The sequence below is a fragment of the Staurois parvus genome, unplaced genomic scaffold (assembly GCF_062004578.1).
Source record: "Staurois parvus isolate SC_StPar_1 unplaced genomic scaffold, SC_StPar_1.0 ptg000390l, whole genome shotgun sequence".
Lineage (NCBI taxonomy): Eukaryota > Metazoa > Chordata > Amphibia > Anura > Ranidae > Staurois > Staurois parvus.
The window spans coordinates 12,015,666-12,038,835 of record NW_028318186.1 but is presented as its reverse complement, the minus strand read 5'-3'; the positions used below and the strand labels follow the sequence as shown (position 1 = coordinate 12,038,835).

The following is a 23,170-nucleotide window of genomic DNA, read 5'->3' as shown; positions in this document are numbered from 1 at the left end:
TTTGGTTACTGAGGTAATGCGCAACGTTGGTGCGCTTCTTTTTTCTTTTTTGTTCTTCCTCACAGTTCTGTTTGGGCTTCCCCAGCCTTGGTGTGGAGCTGCACGACCTTAACTATTTCGGTGGTCCCCTCCTTGCTTTTTTGGAGTCTGATTCCATCTACTTACCCCCGGTCTGGGTCCCGGAGCGCAGGAGATATGGCATTTAATTCATTTCATACACTATACATTTTCGTACAATTTTCTGTCCAATTTCTGCCCAATTTCCTTTAGATTTACCTTCAACTATGCAGTAAAAGGGCCTGTCTAATTTGATACAATTGAAGGTGTTATTTAGGTTTGACCTCATATTATATGGTTTTTGGTAAATCTAAAAGGTATTTAGCAGTTTATTAAAATTATAAACAATCCACAGTGCAAATAAATTATATATAAAAATTTAAATACTATAAATAAAAGTCCAAAAAATATAAAGTCCACACAAAAAATGTTTTTCAAATATATATGAATTGTGCTCAATCCCCAAAAAAAAACCGTGCTCCAAAATTCTTCAAACAAATGTGCACACACCATCCATGATTAATGCTCCATCCCCACTCACCAGATGGAGTGGATTCTTTGCTGGCATGGCAAAAGAGTCAAACAAGCGTAAAGTGACTGGGCATGTCCTCCCAGATAACTCTGTATTCAATATCCTCCACAAACGACTCCCACGATTGGATGACAATGGAAAACAAGACAAAGAACAACAAATAGTGCAATACTGTAAAAAAATCTTTAAATTTAAAAAAAAGGCTTCCTTATATGCACTCACATGTTTAAAAATATACTCAGGTTTTGATAATAGGCTCAAAGGCTCATATTATAAGGTTTATTTCCATTTGTAGAAGAGGACTGGCAAAAAAAGATTTTATTTTGTTTTTATTTAGCAATTTGTATTTACTAAAAGAATTGCATTTCTGTGTTCTGTGGGAGACCGGATATAGTGAATGCAGGGTCCTGGGTTTAGTAACACTTTAATCACTAGAGTCGCTGGCGATAGATATACGGCATTGGGTTGTGCTCTGCTGCAAGTTGTTGAAGCAGAACTAATCTATAGAGATGAAGGAAGAGCAATTGTAGAGAGATTTCTTGCTGTCCACTGAAACACTGAGCAACAAATTGCTTTAAAAATTAGTTAGAAATTCCATGGCAAATCAAATTGAATTTCTTTGTCCTAAATAAAAAAAAAAGACAGGAGGTGGGGGTGGGGATGGAAGTGGGTGGTAATCACTGCGATAAAATGGCCCCTGTGACATCAGCCTGAATGTCCTGCTGATTATTCATGTAACAGGGTGTAGTGTTTTGTTGCTGCTAATCAGTACAAGATAGATGGACTGTGGACATTGGCAGATCCTCAGTTAAAGAGCCCTGAGTTCAGCTGAGCTGCTGCATGGCATGAAACTTTAATGATCCTTCCATGAAAAGGAGCAATCTGATTCCTTCAGGATGGTTACAGGATCCCATTATTATTTAAACATCTGACCTGCTGAGCATTCAATACTGTGTGTGTGCAATCTTTTTATGTATATTTTACATGGGAGTGGACATGCATGCAGTATTCTCAAGGCAGCCTGTCCAGTCTTGAAGCGATCATGTCATTTTAAAGGGGGGGCGGTGATCAGTTTTGGAGGATACACATTGACATTTTATCATTGTAGTGTTTATTGGAAAGTAACCTAACGTGACATTAAACTCTGGTTAAAAAAAGAGAATTCTGTTCAAGTATGTGTTCTTAACTCAAGAAAGGCACTTCTGTTGCTCTCAGCAAATCTACAAATCTCCAAATTCCCCCTGGTTGTTTTATTATTTTTTATTTTTTGTGATTGGACTTCCTGTTAGAGGTTGGCTATGTCCATTCTTCATGATCCCATTGTATGTAGGAATGTGTCACCCTCTCTTGCTCACTCCTGAGATGGATTATGGGATTTGTAGTATGCATAGGGCAGTGCCTGTGACCACAACTAATGTGCACTTATTGTTCCAAACAAACAGAAGCATTTTGGGAAAAGGAGAAGATCAGGAGACAGAAAATCCCAATAAGGAACAATGTCATAAAAATAGATTACAGGGTCATTAAGTAGTGGAAGTGTATGAATGAGGTTTGGACAAATGGGATATCATTAAAGTAGTTCACTTTGGGGAGAAAAAAAATTTAAGTCAACAGCTACAAATCCTGTAGTTGCTGACCTTTAATAAAACACTTACCTGTCCAGGGATCAAGCACTGTCCTCCCCCCGGACTAGTTCTTCACTAGCCCTGGGGTTCCCGATGCTGGCATCCTAACTGTGGGCAGCCGGCTATACTGCTTTTGGCTTCTGTGCTTTGTAAATGATCCCACTGTCTACTGGGATCTGTGACATGTCCCAGAAGGCTGCATGCTCACCCATGTCAAACAAGGTACCCCCACCACCAAGAATGATATACCAAATATGGTGGGGGGGGGGGGGCTTAAAGCTGAACTTTCCATTTTTAGGATGAAGTTCCGCTTTAAGCGTCCCTTTATTTCACTGTCACATTTTTACTTGTATTGAACTTATCCTTGAATTGCTCCTCCGACATTTTTTTTTTTCTTTTTTACTTATTTACATTTTTGATGTTCAGTATCTTGATTTATGTTCTTTATATACAGATTTTTCCCTGTGTATATTAAGCATTATAACCAGCTTCCTGATGTCATGGATAAGATTAGTTATCCACAATAGGAATCTGTTTTAATCACTGTCAATAAAGCTTATCCTGAAAATGTAACAGAGCAAATAAAAAAAACCCAAAGTACCACGGACAGCACTCAGCTGTGTTGTCATCAATGTGAGTAAGCCCAGACTGTGACAGAGGAAGAGTGCAATTGCTTTTACTGCACAACATCACAAAGCAGGACGAATATGATTCATTCCACACATCTATGTTTATATACTACATAGATAAAAAGGTTATTTGCACATTTTTCAAATCCGGTAAACAGGCACTGTTTTACCTAAAGCCTGGTACACACTACTAGTTGTGTTGTAAACCCCAACAGGCTGAACAACAAAAAACTTGATATCTCAGGAGGAGCCTCTGTACTAACTATAGGATGTTAGTACAGCGATCTCCCCCGTTGTGCTCTTGTGTTCTGACAGGGCGAAGCCATTGGCAGAGAGTGGTGATCGGATGCCGATCGGCAGACATTTTTCAGTCATGCCCCTTTGACAGTCTGTCAGACCGGCTGCTGTAAACAAGGGCATAATGTTGGCCAGTTTCTATTGAAGCGGCCGATGCCACCTGACATTTAGCCTGTGTGTACTAGGCTTTACAGAGGAACGTCACCCCTACCTGTGAATTTTGCTTTCTATATGGCACTTGATATTTGATGCTTCTTATGCAGGATAAACCTACTGACCTACTGCTCTTCTGTCACACTTTCTGTCCCATGGCACCATCTTGAATGTCATTTCCTTTTTTGCACTGACGGCCCCATAATGATGCTTTCTTGATCCCACATGTACACAAACAAACTGTGGATCTGGAATATCACTCAGGCTGAATACACCACAAAAATTTGGCTCCAGTGCCTCTGTGGATGTAGGATTTATATATCCCAAGAGGCTGTGGGCTGCCGACATACGTCATCTTCTGAATAGAGAAAAACAAACAGAGGGCTTACCGCCCTAGTGCCTTACTTTAAAAAAATGTATTTATTAAATAATAAAAGTAGGCATTATACTCATAAATGACAATACAGTCAAAGGCACATTGTGAAATAACAGCTCTGTCCAATCCGCACTACGGAGGAAGAGGCAAGTCCTCGAAACGCGTCAGCATGTTGCATGTCCAGAATTCCGATTACAGACCCGTAGTGCGGATTGGACAGAGCTGTTCTTTCATGCTATGCCCTTGACTGTATTGTCATTTGTGAGTACAATACCTACTTTTATTATTTAATAAATACATTTTTTAAGGTAATGCACTAGGCCATTGCACCCTCTGTTTTTCTCTGTTCAGTATATTTGGACTTTCCCGGTCATCTGAGGGCAGCAGGACGTGCATTTCCCAAGAAACTCGTGATGTGGTCCTATCTATACAGAGTCCATCCCTAAACGTAGGAGTATCTGGGTTTGCCACTTCTAACCTATACGTCATCTTCCCGTAGGTGAGGAGTCTGATGTGGAGACCATAATTGAAAACAAAAAAAGTATTTGCTAAAAGAAAAAAAAAGTATAGCCAATTTGTGAATAAGGAGGTGGTGGGAAGCAAAGGAGAGGAAGTTCAGTTCATAAATGAAGGACCATTTTTTTTGTCTGGAGGCTTTGTTTCACAGTGTAACAGAACCGACCCAGACTGCGCTTGGGTACTTCCGTTAGAATACCGCTTCCCCGACCAAACACCGACAACAGACACCACAGTCGACCATACAAGACTAGACGACACCAGTCTTAAAGTAAACCAGGAGGTAGATTCTTTTATTTGAACACAGATACAAGATATATACACTTGGGGGACAATCCCCCCTCCCTGCATAATGACACAGGGTGTGGCAATCTACGTTTAGTAACAAGAGACACACAGGTATTCAAACTTCACACCAGCAGACAGTCCCATCAGGAGGGAGGGCTGCTGGAGACCCCCCCCCCCACTAAGCTGATACACATAACATTAAACAATCCACAGCCCCCGACCCCACCTATCTCCTAAACATTTCTATACAGTCTGAGACAAAGCACATTATTAGGACAGATCACCCTGTACCCCTAACAGGCACAGGGTGATTTACACATAATAGGGATATGGGGAGCTGAGACGGGTCTCCCCACCTCTCCAAAGTGAGCTGGGTTCCATGGGCCCCCCACCCAAAGTGACTCCCGTCACACACAGCATTTCAAAAGCCTCTAAACCTGGGAATGCTCTATTCTGTAAACTGTCACTGCCTGTAGGAAGTTGACGCTTGGCCTTGTTCTCTCCTTCCTCCCATGCCTTGCTCTTGGCCTATCAATATGATGGGTGGCCTTAAAGATAATGTAAACCCTCATTGGGTGATGTTTAGTCTGCGCAGCACTGTATATTATAAAATATTCGTTTTTTCCTTTAAAATACAGTGTTCAGCTTTTTTTTCTTTAATAATTTTTTTCATCTCTGTGCCTGCTGATCTTTCACTGACTTTAAGCCATTTGTTGCTGTTTATATGCAATTATTATTATTATTATAATACAGGATTTATATAGCGCCAACCGTTTGCTTAGCTCTGTACATTATAACATAATGGGAGACAGTACACGAGACAGTACAGTTACAATACGATTCAATACACGAGGGGTTCGAGGGCCCTGCTCCTTGGAGCTTACAATCTAGGAATTGATCCATTGTTGCACATCATGGCTTTAGGCTGGCTTCATGATAGTGATAATGGTGGACTATGCCTGCGCTGTTTGTTGGTAAACATATACTTGTAGTCTCCAACAGGGGTGTATGTGACAAGGTGAGAATGCAGGAGAATATTTGGGAATATTTGTCACCCTATAACAGAAAGTGTCTGAACAAGGACCTTCATGACCGAGGAGCATGAGATATTATTGTATTGGCAGCTGCATATTTTAAAAAGTAAAATCAACTTTAGAATTGAGAACACGAACAAAAATTTGGGTTTTTAATCATTTAATTTATATGTAATCTAAAGACCAATAGGGAAACGCTGGATGGGACAGTGCAGCCTCCTAGATGAGGTCTGTAATTGTCCCATTTTTGGCTAGTGGACGAATGTCCTTTGCATTTCGCCAGCTTTTCAGTCGATAATTTCCCACCAACCTCAGCCTATTTTAAATATACTTTTGTTGAGCCGGGTGGTTCAAGCAGAGCAACCAACAGCTCAGATTTAGTTGGATTCCATTTGAGCCGTTTATGCTCAGCTTTGGCTTTTTGAACCTTTTATTTGAAAGTCGGGTGTAATAATACAATCTCACCTATCAGTATAAGCAGTAACTAATCCATTGTAAATGATCTGTTAACCTGGAAGTTGGCACTGACGTCTGTCCTTTACTCACGCAGGTCATCATATTCTCACTTGGCTGCCAACATAAGTACCGTGTCACCAGACTGGATTCTGATCTCTTTTGCAATCGTGATATGACATCAGAGTAGTTTTAGTCCTCTTGGCTTTCAGTTGAATTTTTTTTTTTTTAAGCTTTCATATTTTTAGATGCTTGCTTTTCTACATTTGTTTTGTATTTCATACCTATTTAGCTTGTTCCTCTAGTGACTGTTTTTGTATCAAAGAATGTGATTAAACCTTTCCTTAAAGAATAAGTTCATCTTGGAACATGCTACACCCATAGTTAGGGTGTAACATGCTCTAAGCTGTCCCCATTTCCCTGACTGCCTCCCCTCCCCATGACAACAGGTGGGGGTTCCTGCCCCTGCACCCGCTGTCGCATTTCAAAATTGGCAAGGCAGTGTGGGGCTCCACCCTCACAGCCACGTCATTCATTCAAAGGAATCTGTGAGAGGGAAAACTACAAGTCCCATCGGCCACTGTGGTAGATTGCTTGTAGCTCTCAATGAACTGTGAGGGCACTGATGAGCGCCCCCATAGTTCCTTCACAAGCCCTGCAGCTTTCAAACTGACAACCTGTACAGAGGTATAGGCAGAAAGCTGTAGGACTTGTCTGCAGGAGCCGGACATAGCACCTGCAATCCACTGATCGCAGGAGCAATGCTTTGCAGGCTCTTTGGGGAAACAAATTATAAATGCACATTTTTTTCTGCATAAATGTTCATTGATTATTTTTAGCTAAAGGTGAACTTAGTCTTTTAAGCAACAGTAAACTTGAGCAATGAAGATAAAAAAAATCCCCTGCAATGGCATAATGCTAGCACATTATGAAATACCTTAAAATGAAGCCCTCCGGCAGTGCGCTGTCACCGCAGACAGGGCTTCAATCTTCACCCGGTCTTCCTTCCGGGTTCCCGAGCTCTGGCTGTATGTATGGCCGAGCTGTGATGATGTCACGGCCCGGCACAGAGCTCTGTAGGGACGGCACAGGTATGCCATCCCTTCATTGCGCATGCACCAGTGACGTCACCAGCTGCATCGTGTGTCTCCTAAAGAGTACAAGTTTAGGATATATTCACTGTATGTACAGGTAAGCCTTATAGGCCTTCCTGTAGGTACAAGTTCAAGAGTGGACTTTACTGCCACTTTAACCGCTTTCCTGCCACCCTATAGCAGAAATACTGCTATAGGGCAGAAAGGGTGTGCAAAATCACGTGTGTATATACGTGATTTTGCATTTTCGGGTAGGGGGCACGTCCGAGCCCTACCTGCGCCGCTGTTTGCAGCCTCAGCTGTCAATCACCAGGTCCCAGCCGGTGATTACTCGCGTGGCACCCGGTGATCGCTGAGTATTACCGACGGGGGGAGAGAACCCCTGTCAGCTCCAGCACACTGCTTTGTATGAGAGAGAGGAGGGATTGGCACTGATGATCAGTGCCCTGATGATTGGTGCCCATCAGTGCCACCCACCTGTGCCCATCAGTGTCCAGCAGTGCCACCCACCTGTGCCCATCAGTGTCCAGCAGTGCCACCCACCTGTGCCCATCAGTGTCCAGCAGTGCCACCCACCTGTGCCCATCAGTGTCCAGCAGTGCCACCTACCTGTGTCCAGCAGTGCCACCCACCTGTGCCCATCAGTGCAGCCCAACAGTGCCATCCATCAGTGCTGCCCAGCAGTGCTGCCAGTCAGTGCCACCTCATCAGTGCAGCTTCGTCAACGCACATCAGTGAAGGAGAAACATTACCTGTTTGCAAAATGTTAGAATAGAAACAAAGAAAAACTTTTTTTTCTGCTCTTTTTTTGTTTATAGCACAAAAAATAAAACTCCCACCGGCGAGTAAATACCACCAAAAGAAAGCTCTATTTGTGTGAAAAAAATGCTAAAAATTCATATGGTTACAGTGTTGCATGACCGCTCAATTGTCATTCAAAGTGCGACATGGCTGAAAGCTGAAAATTGGCCTGGTAAGGAAGGGGGTATAAGTGCCTGGTAGGCAAGTGGTTAATGGTTACCCAAAACAGCTGGGCCAGGAATAATAACTCACAGTTGCTTGTGCTCTCGCCTGAACTGTGAAGCCATCATGTGGCTGGTGTCATAACTGATCACATGTGCAGCACCATGGCAACTGCAGATCAAAGAGAAACCAAGATGGCCACTTCATTGGCTGTAAAGGAGAGGAGGGTTTCGTTCCACTTTAACTGATGCTGCTAAATTTGGTCCGGACATCTGCGCATCAGTGAGCTGTGGTAATAAAAGTGTTAATAACATTACACATTAATAAGTAATGAGTTTTCCTTTTTGAGAGCTTTGATTACGAAGACTCTAGAGATCCTCTCTATGTATCTGGGAATTCGTAATTTGCGTGTAATGCTGACTCTCATCTGTCACCCAATAATTGATGGCCCCCACATGGCGCCTTTCTACTGATTCTGATATTGTTCTTTAAAAGTATGATCTGCAAGTCAGTGTTTATTAGCCGTATGTAGGCAGCCTGTTCTGTTGTTGTTCCTGATGTGAATGTCTGTCTATTACCAGCCTGCAGGCACATGTACTGATTGCTTTGTTTGCAGCATCATCCAGGAGGAGGGTTGCCTGGGCTTGGCACTGGGCAGTGGTTTTCTTCACAATTATTAACCGCTTCCCGACTGCCCTATAGCAGACGTACTGCTACAGGGCGTCAGGGCTGCGCAAATCATGTGTATATATGTGATTTTGTATTTCTGGATAGGAGATGCACACATGCGTGCCACCCTACCCACACAGCCATTGGCGGCTTCAGCTGTCGGTCACCGGCATTTTCTGGCGCATTTTGCAGCGCATTTTTTTGCAAATAGGGAAGTCTTGAGTGCGACTTTGATGCGACTTTACACTCTGGCACTCAGTCGCATCAAAGTAGTCCTCAAAAAACTCCACTTTCTTGGCCTCAGAGACTCTGCTCTCTCCTGGCTCTATTCCTATCTATCACAGCTCTCCTTCAGTGTTACCTATAACGCTGCCTCCTCCTCTTCACTCCCCCTCTCTGTTGGGGTCCCTCAAGGTTCTGTCTTTGGGCCCCTTCTCTTCTCCATCTACACCTCCTCCCTTGGCCAATTGATAAATTTCCACAGCTTCAACTACCATCTCTATGCTGATGACACACAAATCTATCTCTCTACCCCTCGCCTCACCCCTTCAGTCTCCACTCGTATCACAAGCCTACTAAGTAACATATCGGATTGGATGTCACTCCACTTCCTCAAACTAAATCTTTCCAAAACTGAGCTTCTGGTTTTCCCCCCAGCCCCCCCCCGACTTCTCCATCAAGACCAACAACACGATCATCAGTCCCTCCCCTCACGCCAGGGTACTAGGTGTCATCCTAGACTCCAATCTGTCCTTCCAGCCCCAGGTCCAATCGCTGACAAACTCATGTAGACTTCACCTCTGCAACATTTCCAAGATACGTCCGTTCCTAACCCCGGAAACAACTAAACAACTCATTCACTCCCTTGTTATATCTCGCCTTGACTACTGTAACTCCCTCCTCACTGGCCTACCTCATCGCAGGCTATCCCCACTACAGTCCATCATGAATGCTGCTGCCAGACTCATCCACCTTACCAACCGCTCTGTATCTGCCACCCCTCTCTGCCAATCCCTCCACTGGCTTCCAATTGCCCAACGGATAAAATTCAAAATGCTAACACTGACGTATAAAACCATTCAAAACACTGCCCCAAATTACATCACCGACCTTGTCTCTAAATACCACCCAAACCGTACTCTCCGCTCTTCACAAGACCTCCTACTCTCTAGCTCCCTTGTCTCCTCCTCCCATGCTCGTCTCCAGGGCTTCCCCCATTCTCTGGAACTCCCTACCCCAATCCATCAAACTATCACCTACTCTGCTCAACTTTAGGTGCACTCTTCAGGGAAGCCTACCCGCCCCCAGCTAATACTGATCTCCTCCACTCTTCCAACCACTCTATCCCCTACAGCTATTTCCTCCTGTACCACTATCCCCTCCCTCCTAGATTGTAAGCTCCAAGGAGCAGGGCCCTTGAACCCCTCGTGTATTGAATTGTATTGTTACTGTACTGTCTCATGTACTGTCTCCAACCATAATGTAAAGCGCTGAGCAAACTGTCAGCGCTATATAAATCCTGTATAATAATAATTAGTGCAAGAACCACTTCAAAGCCGCTGCGACTTTGAAAATGTTCCTCCACTACTTTTGAGGCGACTTGAGTTCCATAGTGTGTAAAATCGCATTAAAGTTGCACTCAATACTTTCCTATTGGCCAAAGAAAAACCTAAAACGCAACACTTGCATTTTTTTGGGGGTCTATTGCACGAAAAAAAGCAATTTTTTAAGGAAAAAAGTCCCTGACCCTTTCCAGAACCGCTGAGGCTGAAAACGCATACATGTGAATGTGTCCAATAGGAAACCATGTTAAATGGACTGTAGTGTGTTTCTGCAAAACAAGAAAAACACATAGGTGTGTTAGCACTCCAGCGCACCTCGCCCTCTTTTTGTTTCCATAACATAAGGAGAGGGGTGTTCTGTAGTCCTAAAGCTGACCAAAGATTTTTTTTTCCCTTTTCATTCAGCTTTTCATACAAAAAAAGGTGGATGGAGGAATCCCTCCAGCTTGGCTGCAGTTGCTGAACAACAAACGTTTTCAATGTCCCTTTGACAGAAATCATTCAAACTATTGACTTCGGTCAAGCAGGGACAGTCACCCATGGATTGTAGTTCGTCCAGTCGCTTCTGAAGCGTCTGAATGTCTAAACGCCTATGGCCAGCTTAATGGTGCATTCACACTTACAAATACACCCTGCCTGCAGTTACTGGCGAGAACCCCAGCAGGGGCTCCCGCAATAAGTCGCAAGTAGACAGTCCCATCGAAAGCAATGGGAAGCTGCCGGCTCTTGCAGCTAATGGCTTCCAGTCGCATGTAAACTCGTGAGCAGTGATTACAAGCTGGTGATCGGCTCCTGACGCAGGCAGTCTGGATAGCTTGAAAGTGTGCTGGGCATCCCCTTTATACTAAAATGAAGAGCTGGTTAAATGTTTAATAAAATTCAAACTACTAACATTGACGTACAAAGCTATTCATAATACTGCCCCAAACGACCTCACCGACCTGATATCCAAATACCACCCAACACGTACTCTTCACTCCTCACAAGACCTCCTACTCTCCAGTTCCCTGGTCTCCACCTCCCATGCCCGTCTCCAGGACTTCTCCAGGTCTTCCCCCATCCTCTGGAACTCACTACCCCAATCCATCAGACTGTCACCTACCCTCCTCACCTTTAGGCGCACCCTGAAAACCCATCTCTTCAGGGAAGCCTACCCCACCCTCACCTAACAGCTGATCTCCTCCGATCTTCCCACCACTCCATCCCCCACAGCTATTTCCTCCTGTACCACTCTCCCCTCCCTCCTAGATTGTAAGCTCCAAGGAGCAGGGCCCTCGAACCCCTCGTGTATTGTTACTGTATTGTCTCATGTACTGTCCCCCACTATAATGTACAGTGCTGAGCAAACTTTTTGGCGCTATATAAATACTGTATAATAATGTTTGTGTATAATATATATAGACTTTTGACATTAATCACATTTTTTTCTTACAGTACAGTGCGGTGGACACCAATCCCCTCTCCCTGTATGTTATGCACCCATTCTGGAACTTTATAGTCAAAGTGAGTATTTGATTTTAAACTATATGCCTAACCCTAAATGTTTGTAGACTAATATAGACTGATGTTGTTTCTAGTAACTGAAAATGTATGTTGAGGCTGGCGTTGTAGCTATACTGCCATATATAAATACAGATCTCCAACCATAAAGCATAAACAAAAAATACTTAAAGTAAAAAAACAAAGTTCCACCAAAGTACCTTCTTCATAGTTTTGTCCAAATACGTTCCACAGTCTACAAATTAGCACCGTATTAGTCGTTCTCTACTGGGAATAGTAGACCATATGAAGCATCCTGGACAATTGTGAATGTCTTGATCGTTACAAGGAACTCAGGATCACCTTTTTCGATAGCAGTGAATGCTGCAGAGTGACTTATTAAGGTTTTCCTTCCTCTGCAATTTCCTCTTTATAGCAGTTTTCCGATGATTATGAACTTGTGATCACACTTTTGGTAAATGCTAGTGTAGAACAGGCATCACTTAATAGGAGGCTGCGGTCCAGATCCGGACCCAGTCATGGTCCCTTCCGGTCCTTCATTTAGGGGGGCAGGATAGTCCTGGATGGAGGGTGGGAACTACCCAAGGTTAACAAGCAGGTGATTTGGTTGCAGCTTCTACCCTCCGTTCAGACCTATTGTGTCTTCCGCCCTCTGTCCCATCTTTGTATGATATTACAGTGGGGTGGGGGGTAGTAATGTGAAAGGGTGACAGAGGACATTGGTGTGAAGGGGGGGTAGGGGTAATGTGAGGGAGCTGAGAACAGTAATGTGGGGGGGGGTTGGACTGAGTACTGTAATGTAGGGCCTGAGAACAGTAATTTGGAGGGAGGGGACAAGGCAATGTGGAAGGGGCTGAGGACCGTAATGTGGGGGGGTTGATTTGAAAAGCAGAGTATGCTGCAGTGAAGGGGGCAGAGGACAGTGCTGTGGGGGGTAGATGTCAAAGGGGCATGAGAACACTGCTGTGAAAGGGATAGAGGGGGTGATGTCAAAGGGGGGACTGAGACTTTGAAGTGAAGGAGGAATTTTGATGTGAAGGGTTGGGAAATGTGATGTGCTGTGAGGACTGAGGACATTGATGTAAGAATGGAATTTGGTTCAGATCTGTTCATGTGCATTTGGGTGCGTACGTCGCAGGTAAATCAGCCCTTTCATTTTTATGGGCTGCACTACCAGTGAGAAATGTGAGGAAAGAAGACCCTGACCTTTTTTTTTTTTTTTGTTTTGTTTTGTTTTGTTTTGTTTGTTTAAATTGTGCAACACCAAACTGCATGGTACTACAGGACCATGCAGTTTGACATGTGCAAAGATGCGTTGCAGATGCCGATGTGTGGAGGTGCCTTTAAGAATCAATGGCATCCCTGATCATATGCTAAAGTGCTTTGCAGGTTGGGACCATGCGCAATTTCACTTGCGTTGCCCAGATGCTGAGATGAGAACTCCTAAGAGGAGATGGGGGTTAATGATGTGAAGGATCTGAGTCATCACAAAATCATGAGTCCGACCTCTGCTGGAAGAAAATTTTACTAATCGGATTTCCGCAAATTTTAATTCAATACTCCAGGTGTATAACAACCCAGCTGCTTCTTATATGCACATGTCAGAAAACCTGCTGCCATCTTTATGCGGAGGGTGAGGGAGGTACAGGTGGATCTAAAGTCACTTTCAAGTCAGTTTCTGAGTTTAGGTTGCCTTCAGGGGCGGACTGACCATTCGAGCTCTCGGGCACTGCCCGAGGGCCAGGGGTCAGTAGGGGGCCCCATGAAATGCCCCTGGTACCTTTTTATTATAGGCTTTTTTTTGTGTGTGAGCAAGGACACAGGGGCCCCATGTTCCCCTATTGCCCAGGGGCCCCATGAGTTGTCAGTCCGCCCCTGGTTGTCTTTTAAGCAATACAGCTTGGTTATTGATCTAACCTCAGCCTCATGGATGGTGAAGGAGCATCAGCACACTGGTAAAGTCTTCACTCTGGTCTCTCCTGTTTGCAGGCAGTATTAGAGAGTACTGTGCAGATCCATAATTCCATAGCCCAGCACTGCCCCTTGCTGTCTACAGACTAGAGACTGTACATTTAAATTGTATATCACATTTGAATGTGTATAATGGGCTCTTCTTTTTGAGGGCCTGTTCACATTATGTGCAATGACTGAAATTCTTCTGTACCAGATCAACCTCAGTCATCACAAGTACACATTAAAAACAGTAGGTTTCTATATTCCCCATACACCTCCCAATGCTGGTGTAATGCGTACCATGGGAAAATGCAGACATGCATTTCTCTGAGCTCTCTGCCTCTAGACTGTTAACCGTTAGCATTGATCTCTGCTATCTCTGTGGACTACAAAACCCTGCACCCTGTTATGCAGAAGAGAGGGAACTATTATGTAGTCCTAACAAACTCCTTGTTTTAACCTATGCTGTTCAGTATGGTTGTCACCCTAGGATAGGAAGTGTGATAATGTCAGGATTCCCAGGTTGAAATAAGAGAAAATAAAGTGTAAAAATAGAAAACTAATGTAAACATCACCTCTAAGAACTGGTAAGCTGCAGTACTATCCATTTTTTTTGCTTTAAAGCTGAACTCCGGTAATACTAAAAGTCCCCCCTTGCAGTGGGGCTGTGTCTGCACTTCTGTAGCTAACTGCTTGTTATGTTTAGGGGGGACCAAGTACAGCACTTTTACTTACCTGATCTTCAGTGCTGCTAGATGGGTCCCGGGAGCATCTTCTCTTTTGTGCTTCAGTGGTCTGAAGTCCTCTGACATCACCAAGACTGATGTGGGGCCAGGGGTGGACTGACAACTCATGGGGCCCCCGGGCAATAAGGGATCATGGGGCCCTTGTGTCCTTGCCCAAACTCAAAAAAGCCTATGAAAAAGGTACCAGGGGCATCTCATGGGGCCCCCTACTGACCCCAGGCCCTAGGGCACTGCCCGAGTTTCCAAATGGTCAGTCCGCCCCTGTGTGGGGCCTATAGCCCTGCATTGGGTATGAGGGTTCCAAGGCACAGTCCAGCCAAGAGGAGAGCATTGTCTGCTGGGGGGTGTAGAGGATTGGGTAAGTAAAACTGCTGTTCCCTTTCCCCTAGACAGAAAGAAGTTTATCCTTGCAGTGCGGGTGGACGAGAGAGGACTTGTTTTCACAGAATTGGGCATTAAGTATTTTTATCATTTTGTATTGGTATTTTAACCAGACATTTGGAATATGGCTCCTAGGCTGTTTTAGACCTGTTTACTCCTAAATGCTGTTATTATAAGGCATTCTTGTGTTCTTTTTCTTCCAGTTTTTACCCACATGGCTGGCTCCCAATTTAATCACTTTCAGCGGTTTCTTGCTGTTGGTCTTCAATTTCTTGATGATGGCGTACTTTGATTCTGACTTCTATGCGTCTGGTATGTTTGACTGTAGACACCGTCTCTTCACTGATCTGCCACATTCCTTACACTGAGCAGAAATATCCCACCAGGATGGTGAACCATTAACATGCTCTGCAGAGTGTATATGGGGGGGCTGCATTTCTTCTGCGTAATGATTAATGAAAACTTACATGTATACTTATATCATCTTTAAAATACAGGTGTATCTTTTTTGTTTTAAAAAGTCTGTAGGGAGTTGGGCTCTCCTATTCATTTCTATAGTCTGTGGTGTAGTGCAGCTGCTCACTGCATTACAAACTGTAGGACAGTGGTTCTCAACCTTCCTAATGCCGTGACCCTTTAATACAGTTCTTCATATTGTGGTAACCCCCAACCATAAAATTATTTACCCAGTAATTATAATTCATGAGTGTCGTTTTACCTCCAATACTGCTGCTTTCAACAGAGTAGCTGCTTTCAACAGAGTAGCTGCTTTCAACAGAGTAGCTGCTTTCAACAGAGTAGCTGCTTTCAACAGAGTAGCTGCTTTCAACAGAGTAGCTGCTTTCAACAGAGTAGCTGCTTTCAACAGAGTAGCTGCTTTCAACAGAGTAGCTGCTTTCAACAGAGTAGCTGCTTTCAACAGAGTAGCTGCTTTCAACACAGTAGCTGCTTTCAACACAGCAGCTGCTTTCTACACAGTAGCTGCTCTTTATACATCGGAAATATGTATTTTCTGATGGTCTTAGGGGACCCCTGTGAAAGGGTCCTTCGACCCCCAAAGGTGTCGCGACCCACAGGTTGAGAACCACTGCTGTAGGAGGAACTGAATGTAAGCACTGTCCAGGGCAACAGGAGCCGGGTGGTAAGTGGGACCATGCTGCATGTGAGGTCTGATTTGGGGTATAATGGATAGGGGGGTTGCAGGAATCATACAGAGTTTTAAAATACAAGATACACCTGCACTTTAAGGTATGTGTGCAACTTTTTTGTTTTTCTTTAAAAATTAAATTCTACATCTTGGAAAAAGGAACATACTTCGTATGGGCAGGCACTTTCACATTCAAAGGAAGAATCAATGAACCACTAGCAATAGTTCGAGAACTACAAATCCCGACATCCATGAAGGATGTTGGGACTTGTAGTTGATTCAGTCACAGAACTCTAGGAATGAATGATGCGGCCATGTGGGCGGAGCCCCTCACGGCCATGCTCTTTTAACATCTCCCTGTACTGCTGTCACACAGAGGGCTGCAGGAGGGGGAACATGTTACATGTTCCTCCCTGCGCATTAACATAAAAGAACATTCTGTGTACAGCTCCCCGATCCTCTCCAGCTCCCCTTATACTTACCTGAGCTCCTCTCTTCCCCCCCCCCCCCGAGGATCTGAGCTGCCTGGAGTTTGCATGTTCTCCCTGTGCCTGCGTGAGTTTCCTCCGGGTACTCCGGTTTTCTCCCACCGTCCAAAGACATTCTATGAATGTGAGTTAGGGACCTTAGATTGTACACCCTTTGAAGGTTAGGGACTGATGTGAATGTACAATATATATAATACAATCTAACGCTATGGAAGGACCTATAATAAATAAATGTGTCCTATTCACATCATAACGCTGTGCATGCATGTCAATGGACACCAAAATGTATGTCAACGGATGTCAGCACGCATTAAAATGGTTGGTAATGTACATGCATCTTCCATATATTTTAGCACACATTAGTGTGAATTGACCCCTAATCATCCCTGGAGCCCAACCTGCTGTAAAGAGCTAAATGGCAGCCCTTTAGAACTTGTGTGGCCCTCAGACCCCAGCGGTAGTAGTAGGAGTGGGATCATTGAATAGTTAAGGGGTAAGAGCAGTGATCACTAGCGTCATGTACTGTATGTCTCCAGTCCCTCGCAGTCATCTGCAGTCTCCAACCAGACCTGTGAGATGTCTGCAATGCCTGATTATCATTTCCCCCAGTACGTCTGCATTCTCTGGTAGTTCTCTTTTTAGTATTCCATATACTGATATCCAGCCCTTCAGTAATGTCAGGGGCCACAACTGAGGACCCCCCCTTTACCTCGTAAGAGGACAGCCACTGCAGTAATTCATTATTGGCTTAGCACAGCAATGGGCAAATAATTGCAAACCTCAGGGAGCCATTTGGCCGAGTCTGGCGGGCATCAGGTGTTCTTAATGACCATACCTTGAAAACCGTAGAAACGGTTCAGGATGTTGGATTTGAGCTGCTGTTTTTTTGTTGTACGTCTGCGATCTTTTTCATCCCTGGTTAACCCTTTGTCTTCATTGTTCAGCACCAGGTCATGACCATGTCCCCAGCTGGGTGTGGATAGTAGCTGGACTGCTAAACTTCACAGCCTACACACTAGGTGAGTCCCCGGTACTTCTTACCCTGTGTGTGTGCATGTCTGGTCTGTGTTATATGGTGGCCATACACATGACAATACCATTATTTGACCAAGTGACTATTTCAAGGAAATAATCATATCTGTTATTGGTAACACTAAATGTGTGATTGCGTTAGTTTACCATTCTTACTGAAGATAAATGGACCTGGCGGAAAACCAAGTCAATCTGTTTTTGTTTGGGTGTGCTGAATAATCAATTGGAATAGAACCATCTAATCTATGATCAGGCAGTTATTTACTGTTCTGTGTATCGTCACTGTTCTAAGAAAAAGTTACATAGTTAGTCTGGCTGAAAAAAGACAAAAGTCCATCCAGTTCAACCATTATAGAAAAAAAAAAATTATAATCCTACATCCACAGTTGATTCAGACGAAGGCAAAAAACCCAGCAAAGCATGATCCAATTTGCTCCTGCTGGGAAAAAAATTCCTTCCTGATCCCCCGTTTCCCATGTTTCATGTTACACTCATATTTAGGATATAACTAGAGGTGTGTAGGCAGCAATAGGCGCTGAGGTCACTTCAATTGTAGGCCAGTTACTTCCTCTGGTCCATACAGACCAGGCGTAAATCATGCAAGTGCCTGCGCATTCCACCTGCAACTCACTGATTGCGAGTACAATGCTCTGCAGGCCTCTATGCAAGAAAGGGATAAATACATATTGACCATGAGATCCACATTGCTGCATTTACTAGTGTTTTAATTAAAAAAAAAAAAAAAAAAAAAAGTTGGGTTGGAGTAACCCCTAGACGCCGAGCGCACACAAATATGCGGCCTCTCGGTGTCTTGGCCTTTACGCCGAGTGGCTGCATATTTGCGTACCATTTAAAAATACATATGTGCTGAGAGTGTGTGCCTGCACGCTCCCAGCACATATGTTCGTGTCTCACGGAAAGGTCCCGATCCCCCCTTGTGATCGGGACCTTTTCCGATCATGTGACCGCCGTAACAGCAAATCACAGCAGTCACATGACCCTAAAACCCCGCCCCGCCTCCCAGCTTCTGAAACTCTTAAAGGGCCGGGAGGTTGCGGTGCAAAGGAGTTACACCTTCAGCTCATTTGCTGTCAGTGACATGTTTACTGTTCTGTTATCCAGCGCATCAAGTAAAAATTTCAGGACAGTACAGACACGACATTTTTTGCCAGGATTTTTTTGCAAATTAACTTGCTGGTATTTGAGGTGGTTAAGGTGCACTTAGCCTTTAAGTGCTGGTTCACAGTGATGCGGTGTGGGATTTGTGGTGTTTCCTGTGTATTTTCCGCACTGCATCGCAGTCGCACTCCGTTCATGTGAACTGTTGCAGGTGTCTAAGGTAAATAACGACATCCCAAAACTGGTTCACAAAATGCAGTGCGATTGGCTGAATTGGATCTCATGGGTGTTCATGTGATCCAATTCCAGTGCAGGGGAAAAAAAAAGGTGCCTGCACCTTTCGTGTGGGTGTGGTGCGATTTGAGCCATACAAAATGGCTCGAATCGCATGTGATTTGAATAGGAATGTGGTGCGATTTGCTGTCTGAATCACATGCGGTTTTCCCGCACAGCAATAGTGTGAACTGGAACTAAAAAGCCTAAAAGTTGCCCACTGAAGCCAAGTGCAAATCTTCCGTAATGCCTGGTACACCACTAATTATTTTTTTTTTTTTTTTAATTCAACCCAGCAGGCTGAGCGAAAAGAACTTGATAGATCGCCATACCAACACAAGTGATGTTGGTGCGGCAGTCTCCCCCTCTGTGCCATTGTATGCTGACTAGGGGACTCCCCACCCCTGCCAGAACATCAGTGATCAGTGCTGGGAGCCATTGGCTGCAATAGCTGATCGGATGCTGGTTTTCCAACATGTCCCTTTAACAGAAGCGGCTCTTTAGACCACAACTGTACACACTGACTAAACATCAGCCGATTCCTGCTGAACCAACTGCTATTTGGCCCATGTGTACCCAGCTTTAGCATTGCTTTAAAACTGTATTGTGTGCAATGGCTAGATGTAATGGGATAACCTACAGATGCAATCTATTGATATGTACAGAATTAGGATGTTTTAATAATGGATGCTCGTGAGGGGGATAAGGTTAAGGTGGCTTTTTTTTTTTTTTTTTTTGTGCCCTACTGATTACCGTAACCTTTCAATGTGCTGTATACGCTATTTGCAGATGGAGTTGACGGCAAGCAGGCTCGCAGAACAAACTCCAGCACTCCACTGGGAGAACTATTTGACCATGGGTTGGACAGCTGGGCCTGCATATACTTTGTGGTGACTGTGTACTCAATCTTTGGGCGCGGGGATACAGGAGTCAGTGTCCTGATACTTTACCTCCTCCTGTGGGTGGTGCTGTTCTCCTTCATCCTGTCACATTGGGAGAAATACAACACTGGAATCCTTTTCCTGCCCTGGGGATATGACCTCAGCCAAGTGGTGAGTCCAGCGTTTCCTGTCCTCTGTTTTCTGACTGTGTTTTCTGATCTTGCACTGAAAGAGACTGATCTTGTTGTTTCAGACAATTTCACTGGTGTACCTGGTCACTGCAGTGGTGGGAGTGGAAGCCTGGTACAAGCCCTTTGCATTTAACGTTTTGTATCGTGACCTCTTCACTACCATGATAGTTGGTGAGATCCTTATGTAAATGATTTGGTGCTCTGTGTCTAACAAAGCTTCCACTGATTAACCATTCTGTAGGACATTAAATGTTTGTAAAACCTGACAATGAACTGCTCTTATTGGCTTCAGTTTGGTCTGATAAATATACAGAAGCTTCTTATTGTATCTGCTATCTTATTCATTTTGCTAGAAATCCAGTTCACCTATGTGAACTTTAGAACACCCCCTGCTTGCGCTCTCTTCCCCCCCCCTCTCGCTTTCTCTCCCCCCTCCTCACTTTCTCTCCCCCCCCCTCTCGCTTTCTCTCCCCCCCTCTCGCTTTCTCTCTTCCCCCCTCTCGCTTTCTCTCTCCCCCCTCCTCGCTTTCTCTCTCCTCCCTCCTCGCTTTCTCTCTCCTCCCTCCTCGCTTTCTCTCTCCTCCCTCCTCGCTTTCTCTCTCCTCCCTCCTCGCTTTCTCTCTCCCCCCCCTCGCTTTCTCTCTCCCCCCTCGCTTTCTCTCTCCCCCCTCGCTTTCTCTCTTCCCCCCTCCTCGCTTTCTCTCTCTCTCTCTCTCTCTCTCCCCCCTCGCTTTCTCTCTCTCCCCCCTCGCTTTCTCTCTATCCCCCCTCGCTTTCTCTCTATCCCCCCCTCGCTTTCTCTCTATCCCCCCCCTCGCTTTCTCTCTATCCCCCCCTCGCTTTCTCTCTATCCCCCCCTCGCTTTCTCTCTATCCCCCCCTCGCTTTCTCTCTATCCCCCCCTCGCTTTCTCTCTATCCCCCCCTCGCTTTCTCTCTCTCCCCCCTCGCTTTCTCTCTATCCCCCCCTCGCTTTCTCTCTCTCCCCCCTCGCTTTCTCTCTCTCCCCCCTCGCTTTCTCTCTCTCCCCCCTCGCTTTCTCTCTCTCCCCCCTCGCTTTCTCGCTCTCCCCCCCTCGCGCTCTCTCCCCCCCTCGCGCTCTCTCCCCCCCTCGCGCTCTCTCCCCCCTCGCGCTCTCTCCCCCCTCGCGCTCTCTCCCCCCCTCGCGCTCTCTCCCCCCCTCGCGCTCTCTCCCCCCCTCGCGCTCTCTCCCCCCCTCGCGCTCTCCCCCCCCTCGCGCTCTCTCCCCCCCCTCGCGCTCTCTCCCCCCCCTCGCGCTCTCTCCCCCCCCTCGCGCTCTCTCCCCCCCCTCGCGCTCTCTCCCCCCCTCGCGCTCTCTCTCCCCCTCTCGCGCTCTCTTCCCCCCCCTCTCGCTCTCTCACGCTCTCTTCCCCCCCCTCTCGCTCTCTCGCGCTCTCTTCCCCCCCTCTCGCGCTCTCTTCCCCCCCTCTCGCGCTCTCTTCCCCCCCTCTCGCGCTCTCTTCCCCCCCTCTCGCGCTCTCTTCCCCCCCTCTCGCGCTCTCTTCCCCCCCTCTCGCGCTCTCTTCCCCCCCCCCTCTCACGCTCTCTTCCCCCCCCCTCTCGCGCTCTCTTCCCCCCCCCTCTCGCGCTCTCTTCCCCCCCTCTCTCCCCCCTCTCGCTCTCTCTCTCCCCCCCTCTCTCCCCCCTCTCGCTCTCTCTCTCCCCCCTCTCGCTCTCTCTCTCCCCCCTCTCGCTCTCTCTCCCCCCCCTCTCGCTCTCTCTCTCCCCCCCTCTCGCTCTCTCTCTCCCCCCCTCTCGCTCTCTCCCCCCTCTCGCTCTCTCCCCCCTCTCGCTCTCTCTCTCTCCCCCTCTCGCTCTCTCTCTCTCCCCCCTCTCGCTCTTTCTCTCTCCCCCTCTCGCTCTCTCTCTCTCTCCCTCTCGCTCTCTCCCCCCCCCCTCGCTCTCTCCCCCCCTCGCTCTCTCCCCCCCCTCTCGCTCTCTCTCCCCCCCCTCTCGCTCTCTCTCCCCCCCCTCTCGCTCTCTCTCCCCCCCTCTCGCTCTCTCCCCCCTCTCGCTCTCTCCCCCCCCTCTCGCTCTCTCTCTCCCCCCTCTCGCTCTCTCTCCCCCCCTCTCGCGCTCTCTCTCTCTCCCCCCCTCTCGCTCTCTCTCCCCCCCTCTCGCTCTCTCTCCCCCCCTCTCGCTCTCTCTCTCTCTCCCCCCTCTCGCTCTCTCTCTCTCTCCCCCCCTCTCGCTCTCTCTCTCTCTCCCCCCCTCTCGCTCTCTCTCTCTCCCCCCCTCTCGCTCTCTCTCTCTCCCCCCCCTCTCGCTCTCTCTCTCCCCCCCCTCTCGCTCTCTCTCTCCCCCCCCCTCTCGCTCTCTCTCTCCCCCCCCCTCTCGCTCTCTCTCCCCCCCCCCCTCTCGCTCTCTCTCTCCCCCCTCTCGCTCTCTCCCCCCCTTGTGAGAGCTGTGAGGAGCCAAAAGGAAAGCTGTCTTTGTAGGAACAGAAGGCTGCTGCATTTACAAGTTATAGTGGTGAGCGAAGGGCTAGAGCCGGAGGTGGTGCAGCAGGGTTCCTGTACGTTCAGGCTGAAAAATAAAACTTTTGGGTGCGAGGGCCATATGAAATGGCCTGACGGTAATGTGTTTGACACGGGAACTACTTGGAGAACAGGTTGAGCAGAATTGCAATTTTTCAGTTGTGTAATTAGCAGTTTGCATAGGATTCTCAAAGCAGAGTCCTGTACATACCAAGCTCGGTAGTTCTTTCAGGTCATTTACTGTCTGCTTCAGGTGCTTTTGGTTTTAAGACGGCAGCACTGCATGTGGCATTTAATCTAACATATGCTACTCAAACACTTTCACTCCATGCTACATGGGAACTTTTGATTTATCACTCAGAAGTAATGCGCTTTGGGCACACAGTGCAGCCACAGATTACAGGTTATCCTGGGTGTCTGGTTTCAGAAGATCAGCTTAATTGCAAATTACTAACCTTCAGAAAGCGAGATTGGATTAGATTTAGGCCTCATGCACACTGAGCGTTTTAAAAATGCCAATAGCGTTAGCTGTATAAAGTCGTGCTTTTTCTGCCTTTTTTAGCATTTTTTTTTTTTAGCATTTAGCTGCGTTTTTTACACTAAAAAAAATTCAGGAACATTTGGCTGCAAAAAACGCTGGTTTGCTGCATTTTCAGTATTTGAGTATTTTTACAGCTAAAACATTCCTCTAGAAATTCACTAGTTCTGGGGTTTT

The 23,170-nt window shown here is 46.1% G+C and overlaps 1 protein-coding gene across 1 annotated transcript in view; it reads left to right on the top strand.

Annotated features, from left to right (window-relative positions):
• Window positions 1–23,170, top strand: part of SELENOI (selenoprotein I) — a 101,377-nt gene that overhangs the window by 50,206 nt on the left and 28,001 nt on the right. Inside the window, exons 2-6 of the mRNA XM_089686098.1 lie at window positions 11,683–11,751; window positions 15,032–15,140; window positions 17,408–17,482; window positions 19,677–19,939; window positions 20,022–20,130. Of these exons, the coding sequence (XP_089542224.1) occupies window positions 11,683–11,751; window positions 15,032–15,140; window positions 17,408–17,482; window positions 19,677–19,939; window positions 20,022–20,130 (625 nt within the window). The remainder of the gene's footprint in view (window positions 1–11,682; window positions 11,752–15,031; window positions 15,141–17,407; window positions 17,483–19,676; window positions 19,940–20,021; window positions 20,131–23,170) is intronic.